General features: G+C 39.7%; 1 protein-coding gene across 1 annotated transcript; it reads left to right on the top strand.

Moving 5' to 3' along the window:
- Window positions 1-951: 951 nt before the first annotated feature.
- LOC121327737 (nanos homolog 1-like) lies at window positions 952-1,778 on the top strand. Its single transcript, XM_041271924.1, has one exon. The coding sequence runs from the start codon at window positions 1,066-1,068 to the stop codon at window positions 1,747-1,749; it is 684 nt and encodes a 227-aa protein (XP_041127858.1). The 5' UTR covers window positions 952-1,065; the 3' UTR covers window positions 1,750-1,778.
- The last annotated feature ends 12,921 nt before the right edge of the window (window positions 1,779-14,699 follow it).

The raw sequence follows: 14,699 nt of genomic DNA, 5'->3' as shown, positions 1-14,699 counted from the left end.
GCATAATAACTTGTGTTAACATAACTTAGATTACGAGTTTTGTTTTCTGAAGGATTTCTAAGATGACTAAGTACTTTTTAACTAACTGCATTTAATTAGGCTAAAGTATGGTCAAAACACTTTATCGACATGTTTGGAGGGTTATTTATTTTATTTTGTTTTATTTCTTTCCTTTGGGATTTAAAATGCACATATAGCAACATTACTGACCCACCCCAACCCCAGATCATTTGTAAATGTTACAGAACAAACCGGAGGCTTTTCAGTTAACACCAGCTGTGACATTGATCAGTTGGTGTTGAAAACCTGTTCATTTCATCATCTGCCGAGAACTCATGAAAAAGAGACCGAACCAAGCAGAGAATGTGTAACAGTTTGATTGAACAAGTTAGGGCATTTGTTCTCCTTTGAAAAAAAAAAAAAAAATCTTATGTAAGAATTTACATATGGTACTTCCAGTTGTGAAGTGGACAGAGGGCAGCAAATTGCAAACCTGCTGTACTGTGACTCAGTATAAAGATGCTTGACAGTCTCTGACCATTAAATATTTAGTATGAACTAAACTAGCAATAACCATCTATTAACTGCCAATACACTTCCTTAAAAAACAAACAAAAAGTACAAATAATTGTTAACATGGCATTACAGTTAACGTCCAGATAGTACATTTAAACATTATAAATATAGAATGCATACCATTGCTAACTACAAGAACAAAGCAAAACATGTTGTTTTTTGTTATAAAGTTGTAGGTAGGCGTATACGTATACCCGGTGGTAATGTACATGTTTACTTTGTGTATTTTAATCCGCTCCACGTTTTCCTTGAGCCCTCCTCTCCTGTTGAAAGAAATGTGCTCAACCTGATCATAAACTTGGATTGGAAGGAGAGCTCCGCCTTCCGCAGTGTGTGTTCATCCCACTGGAGCCTTTAAAACACCAGTCTAACCGTCAGGCTCTTTACTTAGACGCACAGAGCACTAGGAAGATCTGCATCTACAGAAGTAGAACAGAAACTGGGAAATCTATTTAACAGAAAAAATAAACATACAACTGAAAATCGAACATGGATTTTCTAAATCACAATTATTTGAATGCTGGAAACTCTTATGACTACACCTTCAATTTTTGGAATGACTATCTGGGACTTTCGACTTTGGTGACCAAGAATTCTATCAACAAAAACAGCATGCCCCAAAGTCCGAATTCCATCACGGAGTCGCTGAAGGCAACCCTTGGCTTGGACGATTCTACGGCTTGCCCATGTGTTGTCGGAGGGAGCGGTGAACGTGGGCACTTAGACTGCCTTTGCCCCTCTTCAAGCCCTCCTCCAACCTCCATCCTCGACCTCGAGGAGCGCTTTTCCATCTTCAGTCCATTCCAGAACCAAAGCGATGTCCTCCCGCAAGACAGAGACTCTGGCTTTGGGGGCACCTTCGCCGGCTTCGACCTCTTTGGAATAGAGAGAAAGGTGAGAAAGACGGCGCCGAGGAATAAGCAGGAACCCAAGATCTGTGTCTTCTGTAGGAATAACGGGGCACCGGAGGAGGTGTACGGATCGCATGTGCTGAAGACGCCAGACGGCAGGGTAGTCTGTCCGATACTTCGGGCTTACACGTGCCCCCTATGCAGTGCCAACGGGGATAATGCCCATACTATTAAGTACTGTCCACTTTCCAAAGATCAGCCTCCGCAACGGCCACTCAAAGGAGGTAGGGCAGTTGGGGGCAAGAGACTGAAAATATTCTAAAAATAATTAAAATAAAATATATATATATATATATATATATATATATATATATATATATATATATATATATATATAGGTATATATATATCTATATATATATATATAGATAATATATAATAAATTGCACTGAACCTTTTTCAGATGAGTGGCGAAAGTCAACTTAGGCTTAATCCCTGGTCTCTAACTTTTTTTTTTTTTTTTGTTTTGTTTTGTTTTTGTTTTTCACATAAGCAAACACTTTTCATTTTGCTAAAACATATATTCATATGCATATATTTTCTATATTTTTTTTAATAGAGAATATCCTAACCCCTTCATTTTTTGTAGGCACTAGTTCTTGAACTGTTACAGTACTATTCTTAAAATATACATTTATTGATGCAATGCTTTGTTACCCGATAACCTCGGAGAAAAATAATTTTCAACTGTGCATTTCATTAAAAAAAAAAAAAAAAAAAAAAAAAAAAAAAAAAAAAAATCTTAGCCTTCTATATTGCTTGACTGATTAACCAAAGTGTATAGGTAAACATATAATTAGTAAGTATTTACAAAAGAAAATATGTCGTGTAATACTGAAGTTTGTTGCCAGTCCTGTCAATTTATTATTAGCAGACTTTTGCAGGACCTTCAGTACTGATCAAAACAATGTTTCAAGTTGTAAATCCATGGAATTTGATTAGAGTAGATTAAAAAATAAGGACGTAAAAAGTACGTTCATTTCTGCATGTGTGTGATCAGAGTACTTTAACACATTAACCGTTGCGTTGCCAAATTAATTTAAACAAAGAACATTTTCCACAGGGATTTTAGTACAATATGTTATTCTTGTGGATGGAGAAACGATGTTTACAACCTGGAATGAAGGTAGAACAACACTGGATTGTCTTTCTTTGTAGATTATATAGAAATATGTGTTTTTATTTTCTATCAGTGTTGATGTTTCTGTTATTGATTTTTTCATTAGATTGAAGCAAACTGAGGTTAGCTGTAAGTCAATACAGTGCAGTTGTAACGTTAGAACCCAGGGGGAGCCACAGAGTTACATACTTAACAATAAAATAAATTGTGGAACAAAAAATAAAATAAAAACACACACTGTGACCAGATGTTTTTGTCTTAAAACATTTTCTTTTCATTTTTGCTTATTCTTACAAATTAATACAGCACAAATAGAACTGTATTGAATGTTATATAGAAGCTTTTTAACCAATGTATTATCCTTTTTTGTAAATGTACAATTTAAATCCAAAAAAAGATGCAAAAATGTAGTGAATGTATTGAAAAAAAATAAACAGTGAAAGGTGATACTAGCAGGACTGCACATTTCATACAGTTTTGTTTACCAAAGGAATACACTTTTAATTAAAATAAATAAATAAATAAGTAGATATGTAATAGATTTGCTGTATTGTGTGTGTGTGTGTGTGTGTGTGTGTGTGTGTGTGTGTGTGTGTGTGTGTATATATATAGTGTGTAATGTTTCTTTAATATTTTAACATTATAATAACTGACTTAAGAGGGTACTACCTCAACAGAATTGCTTTCGAATAATTACAAATTTGTACTTATTGTAAAGGTGACATTTGCAGTTTATAAATATAGCGCTACCATTTATAATAAGGGTTTTTAATAGTATTTTTGGGATCTTTGTATAACATAATTGTATTTTTTTTGCATTCTACATTGGGTAGTCAATTTCCAATGTGCTGTAAGCATTGTTAGCCAAGAGGCAGGTGTTGTAAATAATAATATTCATGAGTTTTTAAAGTTGTGTTGTAAAATGTTCATTGTTATTTGGAGAGAGAGAGAGAGAGAGAGAGAGAGAGAGAGAGAGAGAGAGAGAGAGAGAGAGAGAGAGAGGAGAGAATTATGTTTAAAAAATTAATAGAAATGTTGCCAGTTTTAACTGAAGTTTTTCATTAAAGAATACACTGTTGAATTTTGTTATTTATATTTTGTCACTATTTTCTGTATGCTGCAGTGCGGAATATTAAACAAATGAATTCACTACAGAAATAAACAGCTTTATCAAATATTTTAACTCTTAACTTTGTGTCTGTTTGCTTGTTTAATAATACAAAGTGCTCTGTCATACCAGGAGCTTTCTCCCCAACATTGTCCCTTAATGAGATCACGTTCCACGGAGGAGAATGTTGGCAAAGAAGTACAAAACCCTACAGTCACCTACAGAGTGTAAATCTTGCTACTCGCCCACATAAAACAAATGAGTATGCCTCAGCTTAGTTTCAACATAGCAAAGCCCACTTATGAACTCGGAACAACATGCTTTCCTTAAAACATGACCTGCACTTAGTAAGAGGCAGCAGAATACATTGGATTTGAGTAACTTTAACACTAAAGGGTGCTAGCTAGAATAAGGCAGCATGGGAGCAGTGGTTTACTGCATGTTGTCTGTGGGTTGATCAAAAGCTATGCTCTCCAGCAGTGACAATCTTTTAATATTTTATGAGTACTAAGTGTAACAGGGACACATTTTGAATTTTGAAAAAAACCTAGCAAAGATCCATGCAGCACTCAGACTGAAGTGCAGCTACAAATATGTTGGTATATATTGGCATCAAACAGAGACTAGCTGTTGTAGCTTTCAGATCCCAAATACAAATATTTCTGCTTCTTACCCCGGGACAAGTGGACACAAAGCATCCCATTCTGGGTGTTAAGTGACTGCTGACCTGAAATGCCAAGATATAAGGCTCTCCTGAATCCTGACAATGATCAGATAAACTCAGGGAGTTGCATGCACTCAAGAGATAGAATGCACTGTTTTCTAAGTAATAAAGCTTTAGAGGTTCATTACCTGGGTGAAGCATTTTTCTTTAGACATGGTAACTTCATCTGAGATGAGATGTTAAATTGAAAGGTTATTCTTAAATCATCGGTAGAAAGTTCTCAGAAAACACTAAACTTCTCCATTAGTTTACAAAGAGACAATTTTGAGATTATTCCTCTAAAATCATGATGTTTGTTTAGGGGTATTGATTAAACTAGTTCCATGTTATAAACGTAGGGTTTCAATCAGACGGCATGAAGTTTAAAAACAAACAAACAAACAAAAAAAAAAAAACACTATAAATTTAACATAGACCTACATTAACCCTTTAAGTGCATGCTGTACAGAATTGTACACATTTTATGTACATTACTTATTTATTTTCCTGTCAAAGAACCACATTATGTTAAACAATTAATGTTTACAGCAACTCTATATAGATACTGCTTTGTCATTAAACATATGTATCTAGTAGGAACAGATGGAAACTATATAAAAACATTGCTACTATTGTCATGAAGAAATCATAATTAAACAAGTCTATTCTCTGTCACATAAAGCCATTGGTTATGCAACACTGCAACAGTCCCTCTATATGATATTTAAACATTCACAAAAAAGGACCAATAGATCAACAAGGGTTTAATAAAACATCAGTATATATTAATACACTGTGGTTATTTCATAATTTTGATTTTACCTTTATACTTTGTAACAAATGCATACTATTCCTATTTGATTTGACATTTTCTCTAGCATATACAACCTTTAATGTCAAGTACAAAGCCAATTGCGTCAATCTTTCAAAGTGGCTCAATCAAATAAGATTAATGAGCTCCCAAGAATACTTGACGAGCAGCAGTGACTCAGAGATGTAATTGACATTGTCACAAATTGTTTAAGAATTGTGTTAAAAAAAATAGCTCAACCTCAATAAATGTTGAACTGAATATCAAAATATCTTGACAGCATTAACACAAACACGTTTGATCATTGTATTAATGCATGTTATGACCCCTGTTGCCAAAGTGGGATGAAAGACGCCACTGTCATAAAAATGAGTCTTGGATTAGTGCAAAGAAAGCTGTTGCTAAATAAAATGAATGTAGACATGTTTTATTTGTTTTAAAGCAATAATATATAAACTTTGATAAAAAGTACTAGAAAAATAAAAATAAAAGGTAACATCATTACATTTAATTTTTTGTCTTCTAAAGGAAGATACAATAATAATTAATTTTACCAAAATAATATAATTTAGTCATGTATAATAATAAAGGCTACAGAGTATTATATGAAGCTGTTTGTTTTTGCCTAGGCTATTAAAGGATTTGAAAATTGTCTACTGCCCTCCAGTGTCAGTAGAATACAACTGCAGGCATTTCGTAATTTTATTGTAACTTTTAATAACAGTCTTTAAATAACTTGTGAGTTAAAGATTTGTGATTAAGACCCAGTCATTTACATTTAAGGTATTTATTTATGAATATTATAACATTTATTATCTTCTGTTTGAAAATACATTTGCATTCTGGATTTGCTACATTCTTTCACTATCATGGGGGTTTTCTTTTTTAAAATAATTATCCTTTAAGGTTGAGTCAAGTACAACTCTTGTCCAATAAAGCCTGATTTCAGTCAGTCAGAGCAACTATGGAGTAGATGTACTAAGATGGGCCAGTCGCTGTGCAAATGCACTGCAATTTGCATTTTTCGTTGCAACTCTTGACACAGCAAAGTGAATAGTTTGTCGGATGTCCAAAAAGGAAATATGTTAATGAAGACAATATACTAATTTACATACTTTTGGGATATGCTTGCCACAGATCAGGTATTTACTGAGCATTTTATGTCAGAGCTGCTGAGAAGCCCCTCCGGGGAGTGTCGTCCTCAGTCCCACCCACCGAGGGAATAAGTAGTCACTCCGTGGAGATCACTTTCTCTTTTGCTTCGAACTCGCGAATGCGAGTAATGTGACCTCGGAAGGTTTGTTGGTCGTCTTGTCTTTCAGGGAACCCGGCTTACATCCATAGCCTAACATTCCCTTTCAATTTGAAGACAACCAACATCAATAGTTTTGGTAAAGTATATCAAAGCCGTCACAAGAGAACGTGAGCAGAGACAGCTCACTACCGCCAAACTAACATTTGTGGTGTGATCGTGCAACTTCAAGGAAGCTTGTGCCTAGTGAAGGCATAGAGCAATCTACCACGTCGGTAGAACCTGGTGAATGTATGCTTAGTAGCCCAGCTAGCCACAGTACAAATACCAGTTAATGAAGCTCCTCTAAAGAGGACCCATGATGTAGCCACTCTTCTGGTAGAGTGTGCGGCTATCCTCTCAGGTGGAGGTGGACCGGCATTGGTATGTGTAGTTGAGACAGTATCCACAATCCAGTGGGACAGTTGCTGCTTCGAGAGGGCTTGACCCAGGGTTAGACTAATGCAGAGCTCTTGTCCTATCTACATAACCCCTCAATGCCTGAACCGGGCAGAGGGAATTCAATCTACGATCCTCCTCTTTAGAAAAAGAATAGAGATGGAAAGCCTCTAATTCCACCAATTGGTTTAAGTGGAAAGCCGTAACCACCTTAGGGAGGAAACCGGGGTTCATACATAACGATATCCTGTTTCCATCATCCCAAATACTCATACAGGCACTGTGCACTGACAGAGCCTGTAGCTCACTAACCCACTTAGTAGATGTGATGGCTAACAAAAAGGCTGTCTTTATAGAGAAATATTTCAACTCTATCGTATAGGCTCAAACGGGGTCTTACTGAGAGCCTCCAATACTTCACTCGGGGAGGATGTCCTTTCTATGAGGATGTAACCACCAAGTGCCCTTCAAAAAATGTGTCACCAGGAAATGAGCACCTGGAGACACAGAATCAATGGTGACATGACATGCAGATATGACTGCTAGGTACACTTTCAGCATAGAGGGGGATCTACCCTACTCTTGCAGGTATTCTAGAAACTGTAAAATAATTGCTATAGGTCAATAGATGGGGTCACAACCTCTGGCCAAACACCAATTATGAAAATACCTCCACTTATAGGCATACAACGACTTTGTGGAGGGGGCCCTAGCATTCTGCAGTGTACTGGCGACTGCGTCTGAGAACCCTAAGGCGGACAGAAGGTCCCGTTCCGTTCTGTCGCCTTCTGTCTCCGGACCTTCTCTAGGAAGGCCAAGAGCAGCGGTATTGGCGGGAATGCGTACAAGAGCATCTTGGGCCACTAGTGGGCTAGGGCATCAACGTCCAGTGGATTAATCTGAAAAATAACGCCTCCCCTCCAAATGAGCTACCTCAATTGAACAATAGATAGGTCATTTGGAGAGGCAGAAATAACAGTTCAAAATGGGCTAACCTGTGTTTTAAATAAAACGTAAAGGTTTTAACCCACTAAAGCCTGGGTAGCTCACCTAGAGAGGCGGAAATGACCTGTGTTGATTAAGTGTCTTGGCTTTATATTATATTATTATTATACAATGGATAAAGCCAAATATACATAATGACAAATCCAAACAATTGTACATAATTAAGTAGAAAAGAACCTGTGATTTATTTATATATTTAATTTATCTTTATTCCACTGACCATTATCACTAATGTGAATCCATGAACCATTGACTACAATAAATAATCTTGTAAGCAACCCATTTGAGCCACCTCTGCTCTCTAAAATATTAGCAACCCCAGACCAAAGCTAAACCAATCAATTATTGCAGCTAAACGCCTCTGATTTCATGTAATGCTGGCTCCTGAAACAATGTTTATGAGGTAGAAAAACTACAGCACAACCTTTTTCCCTCATTCATTGGGGAAGGTTGCCCTCTGCTGGAATTCGTAAAGAAAGCCAGCCAATACCAATTGAAATGCTATTAACAGGTGCCAGTTTCAAATGAGACGGGATAAAATTACACATCGCTTACAGCCCATGATTTGCTCTGGTTAGCGTGGTGTGAATAATCACTTTGCTTTCTTCTTTGCTCAGCAGTTCGGTGGATTACAGCTGTTGTGATGTTTTTATGCTTTTCAATGGGCCATTTTGCACTATGGGTGAATACACCATATGTGGAGACAATTATTTGAACAGATAGTGCATACTGTTACTAAATGCTTGCTTGCATTTCTGTTATTAGATGCAGTAGAAGCTTAAACTTAACTTAATGCTAATAATGCAAAAATGATGATTATTGGATTTCAGCTCCTATAATTCTCAGCCACAGTCAGCAAATAAAATCTGAAATGGAACCAATGCTAATTTTACCAAAAAAGGGCCATTTACTTTTGCCAGACACTCCCATCATCACAGCTATTTCCTTCTATTACATTTGAGTATTGCACAGACCATGTTGTTTTATTCAGGGGCTGATGCTGAACAGCTGGCCTGTACTTTTCATTATGTGATTACTGCAAAGTTCAAATTTGTATACTGGTTGGATTGCAGCATGTTGAGAACAGAACGAGAACAGACTCCAGCGTGGAAAAGATCAGGTGGAAACAGTGGTCTTGAGTATTTACATTGCTGCAGGCAGTGCATATATACTTTGTTTGCAAATAAACTGATCTTAACAAAAAAAAAATAGTTTCCGTTTACAGTTCCATCCTACAACATCTTTGTTACCATGTGGGGTGGTGGCTTTAGCCTTATGGTGGAACCGTAACAAGCAAACATGACAAGCAAAATCCATTCCTGCTATCACTCATGCCAACTTGAGTTTCCACTGTATCGATACCGCTAGTGCAAACTGCATTATAGGTGCTGCTCATTAAAGATCAAAATTGACTTTTACTTGTGCCGGTATTCCCAGACGCAGATTGAAACTAATATAGCAATATGTGATTGTCACCATAAACCATTGTATCTATTTTTGAGTTATTTTAACACTGCTTTTCGTTATAATAATATTAAGTTAAAGTTTGATTTTCATTAAATAAGTGCCTACCCTTGATTCTGGGAGTTTGTGCACCATGTATTTGATGTTAGTGACTAGCATGTTTCAGGTAGGGAAGAAGTTGAACTTGCAGTTGGGAATATCATTCCCTCCTGTGTATTTAGAATTAGAACCACATGGTTCCTTTTGGAGAATGTTATACCAAGTATATTATATATACTGTATAACCCTATTTTGTTTAGTATATACATTATTAAAGAGCCTAAACAAAAAAAAGGTGTTCCAGAGAAAACAACACATTACTATTAACTTCAATAGAAATAGTGCACTTACAATATGCCACCACTAGGATGCACTAACTACAGTATTTAAAAATCTATACTACTTTTCTGCCTTGTCAAGTTTTTTTCATGATACCAAAAATTTGGTATGCTTTTTATTTTTTTTCCTTGAGTGTACAATTATAATATAGAAGAACTGTAAGGCTAAGTCTTATAAAGAAAAGTACTGTGTGGCAACATTAACTGGTGAAGGCAAATGCTATTTGGGAATTTATGATTCAGGGTTTTGAAGTGTAGAAATCAAAAGAAGCTGCTATTACAACAGAAAAAAAAGTGTAATTCAAGTTCATCCCAAACATGCCTGACTGGATTAAGATCGGGGGATTGTGGTGTCCCTAGAGAGTGTCTTATGTCTGTAATTCTCCTCAAACCGTTCAGACACGTTTCTGACGTGGTGGATGTGCACTTTATTGTCTTGATGTGCACTTATTGTCTAGTTGCCATCACAATTAGGGTTCACTTACAGAATTCTTTGGTGGACTTGATATGCAACAAACCTGAAGAAAATGATGACAGGTGATAATGCTGCAGTGATCACATGTCATATGACATGATCAATATAAGGTTATATAAGAGGTTCTATATGGGAGTGCATGAACTTGGGCACTGGAGATTCTCTGTTGTTTCAAATAAAACAAACATTTTGAGAATTTAACACCGTCTCCCTGAGTATTACTTCTTAAACCCAAGCCCAAGGGAGACCGCATATGAGGGGTTCCGACTGCCACCTTCCACCGTCACAACCGGACTGACCACTGGACACGACCCATGGCAAGGCTGCACCCAGGACTTCTGGGTGCTGTCGACTATGAGACACGGTTAGGCTCTAAAATTCTGCTTAGGCCAGCCATCCTTCAAGGGTGTGCTCTTTACCACTGTCTAACCAGCATGTCAAAAGGAGATTGCCAATCTTCACAGAAGAACGCGTTGTGCTTGGTAAACCTAAACGATGCCCTCAGTGGCTTCTACTCCAGGTACTTCCTGGTGCCCAAGAAGGACGGCGGTTTCTGACCTATTCTGGACCTCAGAGTCCTCAACATGTTCCTCAAACAAAAGAAGTTCAACATGTTGACCACACAACGTATTCTCCAGTCTGTCCAGCCGGATGACTGGTTCACATCGATCAACCTGCAAGATACCTACTTCCATGTCCCGATCTATCCCGCACACAGAAAATATCTATGTTTCGCCTTTCAAGGCAAAGCGTACAAATTCTCCATGCTGTCTCTCTCTGGCAACCCGCACATTTTCCAAGTGCATAGATGCAGCACTGGCTCCACTCAGGCTGCGGGGTATTCAGATCTTGAACGACCTGGACGATTGGCTAATTTGCGCGCATTCCAAAGCACGCGCTGAGGCGCACACCAGATAGGTCATAGATCATGTGACGAAGTTAAGCCTCTCTATACATCAACAGAAGAGCAACTCTGTACCTTCTCAGTCCACAGTGTTCCTGGGGATCAAATTGAACTTTGTGAGCATGCTTGCCTCACTGTCGGAAGACAGGATTCGGTTGTTGGAAGTCACACTTTCCTAATTCAGAGAGGATGCTCTTCTACAGGTCAGAATATTTCAAAGATTGTTGGGGCTGATGGCAGCTGCCTCGAGAATCCTTCCCCTAGGGCTGCTGAGAATGCGCCCACGTCAAGCCTGGGTAAATACGCTCAAGGTGCACCCAGTACGCATTCGATACCGGCTGGTGCGAGTGTCCAGACAATGCCGGAAGACATTGGAGTGGTGGCTCTGCCCTGGCAATCTGCGCCTCGGATCTCCCCTCGGCTCCTCTCACAGAAGGGAAGTTGTCATTACAGACACCTCCAGCCTGGGCTGTGGAACGGTCTGGAATGGTAAGGGAATAACAGGTCAGTGGAAGGGACATTGGCAGCAAGTGCATATAAATGCCTAAGAACTGCAAACAGTAGCCCTGACGTTATCTCATTTTCGTATTATTTTCTTGGATGCACAGAAACTTGCATTCCATCAGGGCGGGTCACTTCCCCGATGTGGACAACAGAGCAGCAGACCTCCTGTCCAGAGGAGCTCCAGACAGCTCGGAGTGGAGACTGCAGCCTTTGGTTGTAAAACAGATTTGGGAGAGGTTTTGTACGGCACAAGTCGACCTCTTTGCCACAACCGAGTCCACTCATTGCCTCCTATGGTTCTCTATGGCAAGAGACGGAGGACCCTACAGGGGCTCTTGTATGCGTTCCCTCCACTCCGCTATTACCTCTGACACTAGAGAGGATCAGGGTGGAGAGAGCCCAGGTTTTGCTGGTTGCACCCAGATGGCCGAGGTGCCCCTATTTTGCTCTCCTCTCCAACATGTTATTGGGCCAACCATGGCAGATCCCGCTCCGCAAGGACCTCCTGAGCCAAGCGGAGGGGTTATTATGGCACCCAGACCCAGCCCAGCTCCAACTCTGGGTCTGGCTGTTGAACGGAGTCGTCGATCCAGATGCAGTGGTAGAGACATTACAATCTGTTAGGTCGCCTAGCACTAGAGCCCAATATTCATATACAGTACAGTACAGTAAATGGAAAGTTTTCCAAGACTGGTGCATTGCTGAGGGTCACAATCCTGTGAACTGCCCTATTGAGACAATTCTAACCTTCTTACAACACCTGATTCATGGCATTTTTATTAGTCATTATGTCTGCCAGAAGAGTAAGTGAGCTTCATGCGCTGTCCATCGATGACACATGTATGACTTTCACTGACTCGCTGGTAACATTAAGAACTAACCCAGCCTTTTTGCCAAAGGTGGTCTCATCATTCCATATTAATCAACCAGTGGTTTTGGAAGCTTTCAGACCACCCCTGCACGAGTCAGAGGAGGAACATAGACAGCATATGCTTTGCCCGATCCGAGCTCTGTGCTGTTTCCTGGATAGGACTAGGACTCCCCCATGACGGGGAATATTACGGCCCATTCTACCAGGGGCCAAGCGACTTTGTGGGATCTCTTTCATGGCGCCTCCTTAGATGAGCTTTGCAATGCTGCTACATGGACAGGTAGTCAAACATTTGCACGTTTTTACCCCCTTGATGTTACAAACAGAGCAAGGCCCTCTCTGGGCACTAGGGTATTGCAGACAGCATGCTCTTAGGCGTCATGTGGGCTCTGTTGCTATCGCCACGAGGTAATCTGTTGTACTGTTGGTAATCTGGAGCCACGACAGCTTTGTTACAGCTTCCCATTCGGTAATGGTTGTCATTCCACTTGAAAGGGAATGTTAGGTTATTACCATAACCCTGGTTCCCTGAACTCACGTCTGGTTGATGGAGGTGGAAAACACTCAGGCGTCGTTCCAGAATATCCCATAAATGCTCGATTGGGTTCAGATCTGGTGACTGAGAAGGCCATGACATATGGATAACATCAGTGTCATGCTCATCAAACCATTGGGCGACTACATGTGCTCTGTGGATGGAGGCATTGTCATCCTGGAAGACACCCCCCCAGCAGGAAAGATATGCTGCAACATAGCTGAAGATGTTCACTCAGTACCATTAAGTAATGATTAGCATTGACCTTCCCTTCTAAGGGAATGAGTGCACCCAAACCATGCCTATGAAAATGCATCCCACAACATTACGGAACCACCAGAACCCTTCACTGTTGGAATCAAGCACTATAGAGTTCTTTAGGTTGGTGCCACAGGTGCACTTGTCCATTTGTCGAGAGCATGGTGAAGGCTGATTCATCTGACCATATCAGATTTCTCCACTTCTCGGTAGTCCATTGCCTGTGCTCTTTGCACCACTGGACTCACAAACATGCACTGCCAGGTGTGATGAGCTGTTTGTGCACTGCAACCCGACTATAGTATCCCACTCTGTGGAGTTCTCGGCGGACTGTTTTTTATGAAACTGGCTGCTCGCGCCCCAAGTTGAAATTTGCAGTCAATTGATCAGCAGTTGCTCATCTGTTTTGCCTTGCAGTTTAAATTAAAGCACGGATATCACGATCCTGGAATATGTGCTTCCATCAACTGTTGCCCTTTGATGATGATGTCTTTCCCTCGGAGTTCCATGCCGACATCACCTTGGACTCCGTTGCTCGTGAAACATCAACAAGTTCAGCTGTCTTGGTCACTGAAGCTCCTGCCAAACATGCCCCAACAATCGCCCTTGTTTCAAAGTCATTGGGATCTAGCCATAATTACAAGCAACAGGCTTCTCCAGCATTTTTATACATGAACCTAAGCATACTGGGATGTTATTTGCTTAATTAACGCATGAGCCACACCTGTGTGGAAGCCCTTGCTTTCAATATACTTGGTGTCCCTCATTTACCCAGGTGTTTTCATTTTTTTGTCCACTACCTGTATATCCTCCAGATGCTCTGAAGAAGACCTATGGGTCAAAACATGTTAGCTATGTTTGCTGTGAAGTTGTTGTTTTTTTTTTTTTTTTAAATATGAAATAAAGACTACTGCTTTTTATTAGAACTCTGTGTGGATATGGACTTGATTTTGAATGAGAGTTGCTGTTTGTTCTTCTTCGCTGTGGTTTTCCGCTGGAGGATATCACCTCTCCTGAAAGACCTCCAGGTTACTGAATATTTTAAAATAATTAAAATCCAATTAAAACACTCCTATTCCTTGTTTAAAAACTATAGAGGAACCCCAAAATAAAAATCTCCTTGCTGAAAGTCACCCCAAGAGCTTGCAGGAGTTCCTGCAGGAGGTGAAAGAATGACCCTAGCCTGACACAGTCACTGAACATGTGGAACACCATATCCTCCTCCCCACAGAAACAGCACTAAGCACTGATGTTGGGGTCCACTCTGTGGAGGAACCTGCCCGTAGACACAGCACAGTGCAGGATCCTCCATTGCAGGTCCCCTGCTTTCTTGGTGAGGGGCTGTTTGTACAACACCCTCCATACCGGCTCATTCTCTTCTGCTACC

This window comes from Polyodon spathula, chromosome 2, assembly GCF_017654505.1.
Source record: "Polyodon spathula isolate WHYD16114869_AA chromosome 2, ASM1765450v1, whole genome shotgun sequence".
Taxonomy (NCBI): Eukaryota; Metazoa; Chordata; class Actinopteri; order Acipenseriformes; family Polyodontidae; genus Polyodon; species Polyodon spathula.
This window is presented reverse-complemented; position numbering and strand designations above follow the sequence as displayed.